Genomic DNA, 15003 nt, shown 5'->3' on the forward strand with positions numbered 1-15003 from the left:
CTGGTGCTAACTGGAGGATGTGCTGCCATGCAGAACGCAAGGGGGCGCTGTGGGACAAACGCAGTGAAGTGTGGGGAGCACAGCTAGGCGGCAGGCTAAGTGTGTGTCCCGCACCAAGGGCTGCTGTGGGGGGCGGGGGACAAAGGTCAAAGCTCCAGGGACCTCCTCCTCCTTCCGCTCCCAGGTGACACTGCACAAGGACCCTTTGCGGAATGACTTCGGTTTTAGTGTCTCCGATGGCCTCCTGGAGAAGGGCGTCTATGTCCACACTGTGCGCCCTGATGGGCCAGCCCAACGTGGGGGCCTCCGGCCCTTCGACAGGGTCCTTCAGGTAATGCTGGGCCGGGGGCACCATGGATAGCGTGGCCTTTTCTTGCCTCATGGTGGAGAAAGAACCCTGTTTCTACCCTGGCTGAAAGGCCTCAGGCAGGTCGCCTCCCCTCTCTGAGCCCCAGCTTTCTCATAGAGCAAAGGGAATGACAGGACCAGGCCTCTAGTCAGGTTAGGTTCAGTTGTGTTGCAGTAACAACCCCGAATCTCAGTAGCTTAATGTACATGAACGTATACCTGTCCACAGTGGGCTGGCATAGGCTTAATCCACCCAGGCTGATGGGGGCTGTACCCTCTTGTAAATACCTTAGATGACGTGACTTAGGAAAAGCGACTGGAACATCACACATGGGTTTTTTCCTGCCTTCACCCAGAACACCTGCTCCTCCCCTTCACAGCCTATTGGCCTTCCGGAACTAGTGATGTGACCTTGCTAACTGCAAGGGAGCCTGGGAAATGTGGGTGAGCAGATCGAAAGCTCTGGGACAGGCCTGGCCCAGCCACCCTGCACCGCCTTTCCCAGGCCCCAGCTACCTTTGTTCCCATGATGTGATTTCTGCTATATCAGTGCTACATTTACTAAATATGTTTCCTTTCAGTTCAACTGAAATTTATTTTGAAAGGAAGCTTTTCGTGTCAATTAGGAATGAAAACCCAGCACCCCTTTGCTTGACATAAAAGATCAATCTAAAATAAAAATAAAACAGAAACAAAGCAATGTCACAAAATTCTAGGCAGGAAGCTGGGTGTGTGGTCTGCTCTTTTATGTTAAAAAAAAAAAGGGAGAGAGGTGGGTGTTCGTGGAGTGGGAAGGAGGTACTGGCACCCCCTCTGGGGTTTCTCTGATAAAACCTAACCAGAAAGATTGAAAGAGAACTAAATGAAGGAGGACTTCCTCTCTAGGAGTGTTCTAGATTTACCCTGTACCTGGGCTGGGGCAGGGCCCACGTTTCAGGAAGTCCCACGATTCCCACCTACTTTAGACCAGGCTCAGCTAATGCCGTTCTGTCCCCTTGGCTGTATACTGTGCAGGTCAACCACGTTCGCACGCGGGACTTCGACTGCTGCCTGGCGGTGCCACTCCTGGCCGAGGCAGGCGATGTCCTGGCACTGGTCATCAGCCGCAACCCTCTGGCGCAGAGCAGCCGAGCCCCGCGAGCACCAGGCCCCAGCAGCCCCCGGATGCTCTGAAGTCAGCGTGCGGTCTGGACACCCCAGGGGCTGCCCGAGTAGACCCTGACCCCCAGACCTGTAGCTGGGCTGGAGAAGTGGCCGCTCACTTATCCATCTGTCTGTCTGGCAGGCTCTGAGCCGGGGACCGGACTCTGTGTCTATTCTCCGGTTCTGTGGTGCCTGGAGTCCCAGGCAGTGATGTCCCTGTGCCAGCTGGAGTGACGTCCAGGTCTTTCTCCACGTTGGGGCTCCAAGATGCCCGGAGGAGCCCCACTCAGTAGGGGCTGAGACAGGCTGCTCAGCTGGGAGAAGAGGGGCTGGGGAGCCCAGCTCCGTGTAGGGAGTGCTTTCTCCCAGCAGAGCTATGGAGCTGCCAGGGAGGAGTGAGCTCCCCATCCCAAGAGGTGAGCAAGTGGGAGCTGGATACCCCCAGTGCAGTCATGGACTGAGGTATGAAGCATCCGGGCAGTGGGTCCACACATGCTCAGGTAGTTAGTTTCCCAACAGGGGGAGAGCATTTAGGGTGTTTCTTGTTTTCTGGACCGCCTCCCACCAAGAAAGATGCCACTCAGGGTGGGAGCCTAGCCCCTTCTCTTCTCCAGCATTCTGGTGTTTGGGTCTCACTGGCATCCCCACTGGAGAGACTCTGAGCTGGGATGGCTGAAGCCCAGGAAGCGTCAGCCCGCAGACTCTGAAAGCGAGTGGTTTTCTTCGGCATCTCTGGTCTGAAGCCTCTGTGATTTGAGACCACAGTGCTGGGCCCTTTGGGCAAGCTCACTGTGGCTTTGGGCTCTCAGCCCCTCCTGCTGCTTTTGTAGGGTGCACAGGCACAGATCCATATGAATACACCCCTCTCAGGCCAGGTCCCACACTGCGGGAGGGAGTCATTTGGAACAGACGACCCAGGGGTTTCCATTCATCTGCCATTTCAGTGGAGATGGGAAAACCATGGAAGTATGCCATGTTAGATGACACAGCTCCTCTTCAATATCTAAATTAGTGAAGGAGGAGAGACAGGGAGAGGGAGGCACAGAGATAGAGAGGCAGGCAGGAGAGAGATGGGCCGTCTTCTCTCATGCCCAAAGGCGACAGTGTCCAAGGTGGTCATTCAAGGAAATTTATTCCCACTTGAAATCTGGAAGCACCAGCATCCCTTAAAATCATTGTCCTCATTTTCCACAGACCCAGAAACCCTTTTGATTTTGAGAAGGGCACGGGCAGCCTTCACCTGGTGGTCTGGGCTGGGGCCCCAGGGATGGAGGCGGGCAGGGAGGATTCAGTCAGGTCTGGGGATTTGCTTTGCTCTTAATGGGGGTCTCAGGAAAACGGGGCACCCATTCCCATCTGCATCCTCCATGCTTCCCTCCAAGGGAGGCCCCCCAGAAACACTCTTCCACTCAAGGGACAAGATGGGGAGTCGAGAGGCCTGTTCTTTTCACCCTGGGTTGCTGCTTGGTTGCTCCGTGACCCCCTCCGGGTCTGGTCTGGCCCTCTCTGGACAATCAAGGGGTGGACAGTCTCTGAGCAGGTACGGGCCTCCCTGTCATGGCCAGAACCAGGCCCACTGGGCACCCCACCCACACTCTCCCTGGGGGCCTGCTTTCCCTCTCCTCCCTCCAGTTTCCCAGAGCCTGCCCTTTCCTGTCTTCCCTGGAGAGCCCTTCATGCCACGGCTGGACTGTCCAATGCCTCTGCTATCTTGGATTCCTGTGTGAACATCCGCCCCAGGGTGAAAGGGCACTGCCCACCCATCACAGGGGCACTGAGGAAAAGCCAAGAGCCCTCAGCTTGGGGGTGTGGGGGGTGACACAGCAGAGACATGGCCACTGGCAGCCACAGCTGTGTGAACTTAGGCAAGTTGCCCAGCCTCTCTGGGCCTCTGTCAAGTGACAGGGCTAGACAGGACATACTCCCAGGGCCTGTCAGCTTGGGAAAGCTGCATCTGGCTGCAGGTGAAGGAAGATGCGTTCTGACCCGTCCAGTGCTCCCCTGTTTTCTCGGGCTGGAGGCCTCTGCCATTTCCCCCAGACGTATGCAACCGGGCCCGGCAGGTGGCCCCTGGCCGTGGCCGGCCTTCTCATATGCAATATTTCTTCTGGCTTCTCATGGGGATCATAGATCCCAGACTTGACATTTCCCGACACCCGTCCCCGGTGAGCATCCTGCCTGCCTATGCATTTTGGGTACAGCTCCTGTGACATGTCCCTCCCACCCTCAAAAGCTGTATTTTTCTCTGGCTGAGATTAGAGCATATTCCTTGTAAAGTATTTTTCTACATGGGGTTTTCTTAGAGCTCTCGGGAAGCACATGCCAAGGGGCTGCATTGCAAAGGCCATTGGGGTCTCTTTGGGGCCCACGCGTAAATCCGTTCTGCCAGGGATTGCAATGACGTGGGAGCTGGGGGTGGGGTGCCATTGGGATGATTTTTTAAATAAAGTTATTTAAATGCAACTGGACTGGAGTGTCTGCCTTTTTCTTTCTTTTTTTGTTTTTTATTTATTTTTTTTGATCATAGGCTGGCAGTAGCTTCTGTTTGGATCTTAGGACATCTTAACCTGTTTCATTCATTCATTCATCCATCCAAAAAGTCTGCTTGGGGGGCGCCTGGGTGGCTCAGTCGGTTGGATGTCTGACTTCAGCTCAGGTCATGATCTCGCGGTCCGTGAGTTCGAGCCCCGCGTTGGGCTCTGTGCTGACAGCTCAGAGCCTGGAGCCTGTTTCGGATTCTGTGTCTCCCTCTCTCTCTGACCCTCCCCCGTTCACGTTCTATCTTTCTCTGTCTCAAAAATAAATAAACGTTAAAAAAAAAAATTAAAAAAAGAAAAAGTCTGCTTGGACTATGCATTGTTTTCACCCCTGGAAAAACAACATGAACAAGGCGGAGGAGGTCCTGTCTGCATGGGGCTTATAATTCTAGTGGAAAACAGACAATGAACAAGGGAGTACATTGTAAAGAATTATTTCAGAATGAAAAAACAAAACAAAACAGTCATGGGGACACAGTGGAGGGTGAGAGCTTTAGCTCCGGGGTCAGGGAAGGACTTTTCTGAAGAGGTATTTGTGCGGAGACCTTCAAGACAGGAGCCAACCCTGTGGAGACCGGAAAGCACAGTGTCCCAGGCAGGGGGCGCAAGTGCGAAGGCTCTGAGGTGGGAATGAGCTTGGTGGGTCAAGGAAGAGAAAGGAGGCCCAAAAGCAGAGTGGGGAGACCAGGTTGGAGGGTGCAGGGCCCAGTGGTGAGGGCTTGGGTCTGGACTGGATTTTATCCTATCTGCAGGAGGAAGCCGCCGAGGCACGTAAGTGGTGGGTCTGCTGCATGGAGCCACTTTATCCTGGGTGGGATCTCACTGATGTCCTGAGTCTTCACTGGGCATCCAGGGCAGGATGGGCCCAGAGGGCACGGCCAGGCCTCACTAGGGGTCCACAGCTCTGTGGGGGCAGATGAAGAGCTTCTTCCCATCAGCTATGCATGAGGGAGTGAGCCCCCCATCTCTGGAGATGTGTTAGTGTGGCTGGGCCAGGGAAGCCAAAGGCCAGATTGGGCACAGGGTACCTCTGCTCTCCCTAGTGCCAGGCGATAGACTCTGGGCCCTTCTGAAACAGGGAAGAGGGTGTGGACAGGGCCAGACCTAGAGAGGTACCCCTGTGCTACAGACTGGCTTCGTGCAGGCACTTCTGTGTGCTTTTCAAGAATTCTCTGGATTCTCCTACAGCCTTCAGAGGTGGTTCTGTTAGCCCAGTGTCATAGGTGAGGAAATGTACAGAGAGGTTAAGTAACTTGCCCTAAGTCACACAAATAGTAAGGGATGGAATACAAGGATTTGAATACAAGTTATGGCCAAAACACACAGGGAGGAGGGAGGTGGACAGAGGCCATCAGAAAGGCCAACAAGGGACGCCTGGGTGGCTCAGTTGGTGAGGCGTCTGACTTCGGCTCAGGTCAAAATCTCACAGTTTGTGGGTCTGAGCCCACGCCGGGCTCTGTGCTGACAGCTCAGAGCCTGGAATCTACTTCAGATTCTGTGTCTCCCCCTCTGTGCCCCTCCCCCACTCACGTTCTGTCTGTCTCTGTCTCAAAAATAAAAAATATATATATCAAAAAAGAAAGGCCAACAACCAGAAAAAGCTGGGGGAGTGGCATTTTATTCTAACATCATCTATAAATAATGAGTTTATATTACTGAGGGGCACCTGGGTGGGTCAGTTTAGCTGAGTGGCTCTTGGTTTTGGCTCTGGTCATGATCTCAAGCTCCATGGGATTGAGCCCCGCACTGAGGTGTTCTCTCTCTGTCTGCCCCTCCCCCGCTCATACATACTTGCTCTCTCAAAATACACTTTTAAAAAATGAGTTATTGAGAGATGTTTGGTCTGGCGAATTGGAGAAAAGGACCCAGGAGGCTTCCCTAAATTTGCCCACACACTGATCTGTCCAAAATATTATGATCCCAGCAAAGCTGAACCCCTCTCCTGGCCTCAGTTTCCCCACCTATAACAGTGAGTTGAGCACACGATTCCCAACGCAGAGGACCAAATACTTCCTGTACCAAATACTTTCTGAGGTCCTGAGTGTTCTGCCTTCTGAGGCCCCAGTGTCTGTGGTGTGATTTCTATTTGCATCCCTCTAGGGCTTATGCTCCTCCCTGCAGCCTCCCCCACTCAGGCCTGGCGGTCAGAAAGCCCGTTTGGGTGCCAGTAACTACTCCTGTGCATGACCTCTAATCAGCCCGAAGCCTTGAAAGGGGCAGCAGTTTATTCCAGGTGGGGAAACTGAGGCTCAGGAGACTGATGTGTGGTGTCCCAGCCATGCGGGGTGGGATGCATGCCAGGTGGGCTTCAGTCCCCAGCATCAGGGGAACCAGCCCGGAGCAGACCCAGGACAATTCTTTCAAAGACTCGCTCTGTGCCCCTGAGTTAAGTGTACCCCTCTGTGAGCCTCTGCCTCAGTGTCTCCATAGACAATTACCACCCCCCCCCCACCTTTTTTTTTTTTAATGTTTATTTTTGGTAGAGAGAACACAAGCAGGAGAGGAGCAGAGAGAGAGGGAGACACAGAATCTGACACTGAGCTGTCAGCACAGAGCCCGACACGGGGCTCGAACTCCCAAACCTCGAGATCATGACCTGAGCCGAAGTCAGACGCTTAACCGACTGAGCCACCCTCGGGCCCCTACAATACCCACCTTTGATGAGCATCCTAGGGCAGAACTGAAAGCCCTTTGTAAACTGTTAAGGTGCTTGTCAAACATGAGGAAAAACAGCCTCATCAAAACAGAACCAAGGGCACCTGGGAAGCTCAGTCAGTTAAGTGTCTGACTCTTGACTTCGGCTCAGGTCATGATCCTCGGGTCCTGGGATTGAGCCCCGAGTCAGGCTCTGCGCTGAGTGTGGAACCTGCTTGGGATTCTCTCTCTCTGCTCCTGCCCCCCTCCCAACTTGCTTGCACATGTGCACACTCTCAAAAGAAAAATTAAAAAAGAAAAACACAGAACCAACACGTGTTGGATTTTAAAAAGGAAATGTTTATTTTCATGTTATAAGGTGATTACAAACTCCTCTAAAAAAAAGCAAAGATGAATTTAAAATATCGATATACATATTTATCTAAAAAGCAAAAGAGGAAAAGAAAAGCCCTGCAAAATACAGGGATTCATATCATAAAACATTTATACACAAAAGCTTGTATACTGCAAGACTGAATTACACACCAAGGATCTTATTCAAATACAAATTCCTCCTCAGAAGAGTCTCTCGTTGGTTGATTTTTTTTTTTTTACAAAAGTTTAAAATATCTTAAAAATATTTTGAAGTTTTAAAAAAAAGTCCTGATGAGCCAGACATATTTCTGGAAGGAGGCAAGACCCACGTTCTCAGCTTTCTCTTGTGCTAAATACAGAGTCACAGTTGCTAGGGATTCGAAAATTAAGTGGGTAAAAAATAAGGGTGGGGGGGGGAGAAAGAAATGGAGCCAACATCTCAATTGGAAGCCAAATATATAACAAGATTCCTCAGGGAACTGTCAGAACACGTCTGTAGTGACACCCACCAAGAGAACAATGAAACATAGCTTCCGATTAAAACAGCAGTCTGAGGGCCAGGCATTAACAGGGCGTTGGGGGCGAGGGAAATGCTGTTCTCTGGCTTCCAGGTTGCCCACACCCCTCTCTGCGTTTTGATATCTGGGATGTTGTTTGGTTTGTGCCTGTTGGATTTTTGCACCGGGCTATTTATAGCATTCACGTGGACAGCCCAGCCTGGGGCTGCCTGACATTGGGGCTCAGGGCTGGATGGGACCTCTAGCCACCTCAGGGTTTCTCTTGGGTCCCTTCCTGGCCAGTGTCTGAGGCTGGAGGGGAAGGGAGGCAGTGTCTGCCTTTAGCCCTGGCTGCCCAGAGCATTTCCCCGTCCAGAGGGGCAGTGCTGGGGAGATGCTGGCTGGGCCCCGGACCACTGTGCAGTGGCACCGGGTGACACAAGATCACCCTGTGCTAGGCTGAGGGTGGCTCACTCCCCTTGGACTTTGCCACCTTCTCTAGGGGTGCGCTGGGATCTGGGGTAAGAATGAGGGAGCACAGGTACAGAGAGGGGGCCGTGTCACCCAGAAATCATCCAAGGCCACTCACTTCTCTGCCTGGGAATGTCCCTCGCGGCCTCAGGCTAAATCCTGCCTAAGGGATTCTGCCTCTTGCACACCAACCAGCTTCACTGGGCCTCAGTTTCCTCACGTGCCATAGGGAGGTCAGCTCCTAGCTCACAGAGGGCTGTTGGGTGCAGGGCCAGGGTGAACGGGTGCCACCTCTCCTACCAGAGGAAGGGCAGTCGTCGGTCCCACGGAGCCACAGCTTGAGGTCCAGTTGGCCCGAGGATGGTGAGAGGACGGGGGGTGCTGCTCTCCTCGTCCCTGAACGCTGGGGGGACAGAGCGCTTCCTTTTTCATAAAGGCTCGTCTTTGGTCTTCAGGGAGAACACTGGGGAGCTACATGCGCCACTCATCACACACCCCTTGGGGAACCTGCAGCCAGACGGACTCCAGACAGCCCGGCTCCAGTCCCTGCTTGCCGTGCCCAGCTTCTTCCTCACAGCAGGTCTCATTTCCCCCATTTTATAAGGGCGCTGACCGGGGAGGCACTGACCACGCAAGACTGCCCACCGCGGGGACTGACACGGCCCATGCCAGGCCCGGCGAAGCATCTCCCTGGGTGAGATTTATCCTGAGGCCCTTACCCATTTCTGCATCCTAAAACAAGTTCTTTAACCACCTCCCTCGCTTCCCTTCCAGAGCTGGCCTGCTGGGCTATCTGCGGGCACTGGAAATTCTAACCCATCCCAAGGCAGAGAGTGGGCGGGCTGCCTGTTCTCCAGAGACAGGAGGACCAGAGTCATGAGCTCCAATGACAGGTTTATGAGGAGACATAGAAAAGTCACGCACCATCACACCTTGTACTCACAGAGCCAAGTTCTGCGGAAACACAAGGGCGAGGGGAGTAGACAAGAGGGTCCAATTGGAGACAGGTGCACTGGACGATTGTCGAGGAGCGGGCTTGGGAAAAGTGGCTGACCTTCCTTCCAGGCGGGGCCTGGGGACTTGGTCTGCATGTGTCTTTGGTCTAGAATTTGGTCTGCGAATTTTGTAAGAGGAGAGGCCTTTCCCAGGCCATTTCCAGAATGTTGCAATTTGCCTACCAACCCAAAATACTGTAGCCTTTCACCAGAGGGGAGACATTGTAGCCTGAAATGGCCACAAAATGCCCAGGCAGCCACTGCACGCCAGGCCCCCCTCGACCCCACGTGTCACCTGTCCCCAATCGTTGACAGTGGTTAGTTCACTAAGTTCCATGAGACAAAGGAAAACAGGTCACATTGCTACTTGGTAAAATTAGGAAAAAAAAACCCAACAAAATCAAATCAGACACAGCGGCAACCATAAATACATAGAGAAACAGGAACACAGAATTGTTAACAGTTTGGAATAGGACTGGGTATTGTTTGGCAGAGTATATGCTTTGGAAACAGTGAAATGTGGATGCTTGCCAAAGAGAAGAGGTTCAGAACTGCCTCTGCCCCTCAGACCCCAGAGGCTCCTCCCCTCCCGAATCTGGGGAGAGGGTTCCAGGATTCAGAGAGCCCCTGCTCTGAAAACCCGAGCTGGACCACTCTCCACGCCCCATGAGGCCGTCACTGTAATTTGTGCGTGACAACGTGTCGTATTTAGACTCTGAACTTGGAAGTGACAGTTTAAATGGCACAGTTTAGGTCCAAATGGGGGCTGGGGCGGAGACGTGTCCGTCTCGGGATTTTAAAGGTGGAGTACCTTCTCTCCTGGTTCAGAGAAGACAGGCTCTTGGGTAAGCCAGTTCTGGGGTGCCAGCCCCCTGAACAATCCCACCCTTCTAGAAAATGCCCTCTCACCTCCTCTCCTCGGTCCCCACATAGTGTGTATCTAACACCAGCTACCGCAGGAGTTGTGAAGAGTTTCACCATCTCCCGAGTCACCACCAAGGGCTGTTCTTGTGCCTGAACGGGGAGGAGGGTTTGGGAGCACTTCGCCCAAGTCAAAGATCCAGGGAGGCTCCAAAAGCACTCCTGGCACTCCCACGGGGGCAGCCCTGAGCCGGGAGCGTGTCGGGAGTTTCCCAGCCCCTGGGAGACGAGGACAGAGCTGAGCGTGGATTGCTGAGGAAAGAAAAGCACCCCTCCCTGACACCAGGCCTCTCTGAATGCCTGGGCCCACACCCTTTGGTCCACTGGCTCACCTCTCGTCCCTCACCAAATACATCATGCTTCTCTCCTACACGCAGCTGCGAGAGAGGTCAGCGGGGGGCCGGCCAGAACCTGATAGAACCCCATTAAAACGCAACAGACCCATCCGTGTGAGGGTCGGAGCCCTGAGACCGCTGGCGGCTCCCGCAACGCCGGCCCCGAACTCTAGCTGGGAAGCCGTGGGACTGCAGTCTCCCGAGGCCTCCTGAATGTCAGGGTTCCATCCTCCCCAGCACCCTCTTGGGAGCTCTTACTGCCCCCGCTCCGATGAACGGTCCTAACAATCGATCTGACAGTCCTTCTGACTATCCACCCTCCATCTCAAAATAACAGGCGGGATTTTGCTCTTGGTGCAACGGTTTCTAGAGAATCAGATTTTGGCTGTAAGGCCTCACCTGTCAGCTGTAAGTCAGTCCCTTGACTGGAGGCGCTGATTCACTATTTGGCATCTCTCTTCTTGGCTAAGACAAGTGCAATGAAACCTCTCCTTGTGGCCCTCCTTTCTCTAGCCCCTCTGGGTCAGGCCGGCTGGTGGGGCCTCCCCTCTGCTGTATGCTTCTATCTGAACTAGGCTGAGAAGGTACTACACCTTTAAAATGGGTCTCCCGTCCAGGAAAATTCCACCCTGTGTTTTTGGGGGCAGAACTTTCTGCCAGCTATACAAGCACCGAAGAATTGCTTTTGAAAACGAGATCTGTTGCTGGCAAGATCGATTCAAGTGGTAAAAGTGTATGACAATCTCTAAATGTATATATAGTTATATGTAAAAAAAAAAAATACAAAGAAAAATTTACCAAGTTCCCATAAAATACATCTAATTCAATATGAAAACTCTGCCTCGCCCCGGACATCCGCCGGTGGGTTTTCTTTTTTGTATAAAATATCCCCAAATCAAAACAAAAAACACATACACACGATACCACACACACACACACACACACACACACACGCACGCACACAGAGTAACATTTTCTGTGACAATTAAAAAAAACAATCCTAGTGCAAATAGAAAGCTCTGTAAACCTGGTCCTATGAGAATCTAATGTTAGTAAACAGCAGGGAAGCAGCCCGTCCGCCCGAGCGCCCGAGAGCTCACATCATGGTCTCTACTATGATGTGGGTTGGTTTCATGAGAGCGCCGTTCACGGCCAGGCGGGAGCTGTAGGGCATAGCTCCCTCGCGCTCCACAGCCCAGCGGTTGGGTTCCCTCGGGGTCAGCAGGTACTTGAGTCTCTGGAGAAGGAAGAGGATGGGAGCAGAGAGGAAAGTCAGGCGTCCTAGTTCCCCTCTTCACCACAGTCGTCTATCCCCTCCGAGCCCGGCCAGTGCGCTGTTTGGCCTTTGGCAAACTACCCCCGTCTCTGGACCTCCCATTTCATCCACTAGCAAATGAAGGAGCTGAACTAAGGTGCTTCTTCTAAGGTCCCTCTGGGCCCTGAATGAGGGCAGAATTCCTGTCAGTAGTTTCCTTGGCCAACCCCTGCTTGCACACCTCAGGGACAGGGGGACTCATACCGCCTGGCTCCGACTTCTTTCTCCTACGAGGCTGAAATCTGCCTCCTTGTAATCCCCATCCCCAGATTTCTCTGACTTGCAAAGCAGCTGAGTTTCTGCAATTTGTAAGCCCGAGGTAGGAAGACGGTTATGAGCCTCCCCTGGCTTCCTACCTTCCCCAAGGAGAAACCCCCAACTCCTCAGCCACCTGTAAACTGCATTTCCTGCCTTCTTGCATGGCCCTCCCGTTCTCCTGCAGGTATCTAGTTCTCCCTGCTGGGGGCTCAGAGACACTGCTCGTGTCTGAGGTCCTCAGAGAGGGACCTGAGATTGGACTTCATGAGAGTTGTCCCATCACTTTGGGACAGGACGAGTTTCATCCTTCTGGCTGGTTGCCTGATCATAGAATCAGCGAGGGAAAGAGCCTTCCCAGGACACCCAGAAGACCCACAGCGGATTTGGGACTGGAACTCAGGTTTCCTGACCCCCAGCTTTCCCCTGCCAAGGGTCTACTCAAAGACTTAAATAGGAAGCAGCTGTGAATAAAATATCCTCTCTTTAGACATTTACATTCAACTTAAGTATATTACAATTTTTAAGCTGCTTATTAAAAGCTACCATATCTCATTTCTTTTTTAAAAAAATGTTTTTAAACATTTATTTATTTTTGAGAGAAACAGAGATAGAGTGCCAGCTGGGGAGGGGCAGAGAGAGGTAGACACAGAATTGGAAGCAGGCTCCAGGCTCCGAGCTGTCAGCACAGAGCCCAACGCAGGGATTGAACTCACAAACCGCGAGATCATGACCTGAGCTGAAGTCGGACGCTTAACTGACTGAGCCACTCAGGTGCCCCAAGAGCTACCATATTTCACTTGAAAAATCCAAATTTAATTTCCATCTGCTCTTAAAACCTTGCAAGATTTGGCAACTAGTAACAACAGGCCAGAGCTGAGCACATGGCTGCCTGCTGCAACTTTCGATCGCCTTCTCCAGGTCCCTCCTGGCCCCGAGTGAGTCCTTCCCTTGCCCAGGTTCCCCGCCTGGTTCTGGGGGAACCAGCCTGGAGGCCCCAGGGAAAGGGTAAGGGACGGAGGGCCAGCAGGAGAGCAGGCTCGGCTCCCTGCCGTCATGCTGCCTCTCTATACAGCTGTGAGCCCAGAAGGTGGGACGAGAGGCAGGCAATGCCAGACAGCCACCCGGGACTCCACGTATATGGGAGGTGCGGACAGAAGGGGAGTCACCCCGGGACGGAGCTCTCAGTTTACAAATGTGGCTCAGGGAGAAGCTCATGGCTGGGAGCGCAGACGGGAGGTCGAGGGGCACGTGACAAACAGATGGATGGTGGCTCAAATGCCTTCAGAGGACAGCGCTTTGGCTATCCACCTGGCTTGGAGGCAACCATGAGGTGCAAGTTTGGGAGGAGGCCTCACCCACACCCTCCTCCTCCCCCCCTCCACACACTCCTTCCCTCCCTGCCCCCCCCACCCCGCCAAAACCCATTCTCATCAAACCTCTGAACTTGGGATGGAACAATATTTTAAAATTAGGCTTTGAAGGGACACAAGTTAGTGTAAGGTGTCCCCCAGGGTTGAAATATGTGGCTGCTGTGGGCAGAGACCAATTGGAACAAACATCCAAGACTGTCTGCTCTGCCCCAATTAACCCGTTAGTTTCTGGGCAGTAGGGACATTCTGGATATTCCCAGGGAGGGGCTGGGTTTGCAAGAGGTAACGGCGGGGGGGGGGGGGGGGGTTGGGCAGGGAGGGACATGTGGAGGGCTCAGGACGGTAGCGATCACAGATCTGTCCCCAGACCCCCTATTTCAGGATTTTCACAAATGACAGGTCCTATCAGCATTCTGGCTGAGTGCTGGGGTCCTTCCCTGTGTCCTCTGAGAAATTACAATGGGTCCGATGCTGCAGGAACACCTCAAGGGCCCAAGGGCTATCCCAGCTCAGACAGACCCCGGCTTCGTGGCTTCATGTTTTCCTCCCGGGCACACCCTGGCCTGCTTCCTCTGTCTAGGGAAGGCTGGTGCCTTCTGCCCAGCCACCCCTCTCCCCCCACCAACACCACCTCCAGGCCATTCCTCTGCCCACAAGGAAACCGGCCCAGCCCAAGGGGGAGCCAAGGCCCCAGGACATCCTGGCTCCAGATTTTTAAGAGAATAACAATAAAAAGAGTCCAGAACAAAACAGTGTAGTCTTGGAGCTGGCCCAAGCCCAAAGGTTAAGAGAGATTCTAAGAAAAGGATTTCTTGGAAAGAGCCCCAGTTTTTGCCACAGCCTGGAATCTGCAGTATTGTTAGAGAAATTTCTGAGGGGCTGGTGGTAAGGAGGGGACCTCGGGGTGGGAGACTGGCAGGCACAGAAGCTTGGAGGACTGAGGGCCTGTCTCAGGCAGCAGATGGGGCCACAGATCTGGGGAAGGGGACACCAGCATGGGCCGGGCTTATCCAGAACATGGCTCCAGGGTAAGAGAAGGCCTCTGGGTAGAGCTCAGGCTTCCTTCCCAGCTCCTTGTCTCCTGTCTTACTGCTTCAGCACCATGGTCCCCACTGCTCCCAGGATAAAGCCCTACCTCTTAGCCTGACATGCAAAGCTACTGTCACCTCTCAAGCTTCATCACTCACCTGCCCCCCTCAGAACATGTCATTGCTGCCCAAACACTATCACTTGTCCTTCCCTGTGAACATACCAAGCGTCACACCCTTCCACTTCTCATTCTCTGCTTGGCAAATTCCTCGCCCTGCCACAGTTCTGCTCTGAATGTCACCAGAGCCTTCGTCCATGTGAACTGTTTTTGTTCCTGTTTCCCCACATGCCTGCTGACAACCTCAACCCCTCCAGGGGGCAGGCAACGGGTTTAGGACCCAGAGAGGGCAAGCAACATGCCCAAGGTCACACAGCAAATGGAACAGCCGACAGCCAGTGGCTGGCTTTCACCCTCTCCCTTCTCACCCTCCCGCACCCCCATATCCAGCCTCGGCCCCACGTGCTCACCACAAGGAACGGCCCTTCCGTCTGGCAGAGGCGGATGACCATGACCAAGGGGACACACATCATGGAGGACAGGGCCAGGCTCCAGCCCAGCCCGATGGCCCAGGTGGGGTACACGTAGACTTTGTTGTAAGTCAGGGGTACGTACTTGACGAGAGAGAAGATAAAACATCCCTGTGGAGAGAGATGGGGCAGTCAGGGGGGCCCTGGCATCAGGAGCAGGGGGCTCTAGGAGCAGGGCAGGGCCCAC

General features: G+C 53.4%; 2 protein-coding genes across 6 annotated transcripts in view; one reads left to right on the forward strand and one right to left on the reverse strand.

Annotated features, from left to right (window-relative positions):
* The window catches only part of GRIP2 (glutamate receptor interacting protein 2), a 92949-nt gene extending 91353 nt beyond the window's left edge, over positions 1–1596 (forward strand). For all 3 annotated transcript variants that reach the window (XM_060631860.3, XM_060631859.3, XM_060631861.3), the window contains exons 23-24: positions 185–331; positions 1363–1596. In XM_060631860.3, coding sequence (XP_060487843.3) covers positions 185–331; positions 1363–1521 — 306 coding nt within the window. In that variant the 3' untranslated portion in view covers positions 1522–1596. The remainder of the gene's footprint in view (positions 1–184; positions 332–1362) is intronic.
* Positions 1597–7001: 5405 nt separating this feature from the next.
* The window catches only part of SLC6A6 (solute carrier family 6 member 6), an 88453-nt gene continuing 80451 nt past the window's right edge, over positions 7002–15003 (reverse strand). For all 3 annotated transcript variants that reach the window (XM_081794997.1, XM_060631863.3, XM_060631864.3), the window contains 2 exons: positions 14757–14927; positions 7002–11493 (listed from right to left, as the gene is read on the reverse strand). In XM_081794997.1, coding sequence (XP_081651123.1) covers positions 11353–11493; positions 14757–14927 — 312 coding nt within the window. In that variant the 3' untranslated portion in view covers positions 7002–11352. The remainder of the gene's footprint in view (positions 11494–14756; positions 14928–15003) is intronic.

This window comes from Panthera onca, chromosome A2 (assembly GCF_046562875.1).
Source record: "Panthera onca isolate mPanOnc1 chromosome A2, mPanOnc1 haplotype 2, whole genome shotgun sequence".
Taxonomy (NCBI): domain Eukaryota; kingdom Metazoa; phylum Chordata; class Mammalia; order Carnivora; family Felidae; genus Panthera; species Panthera onca.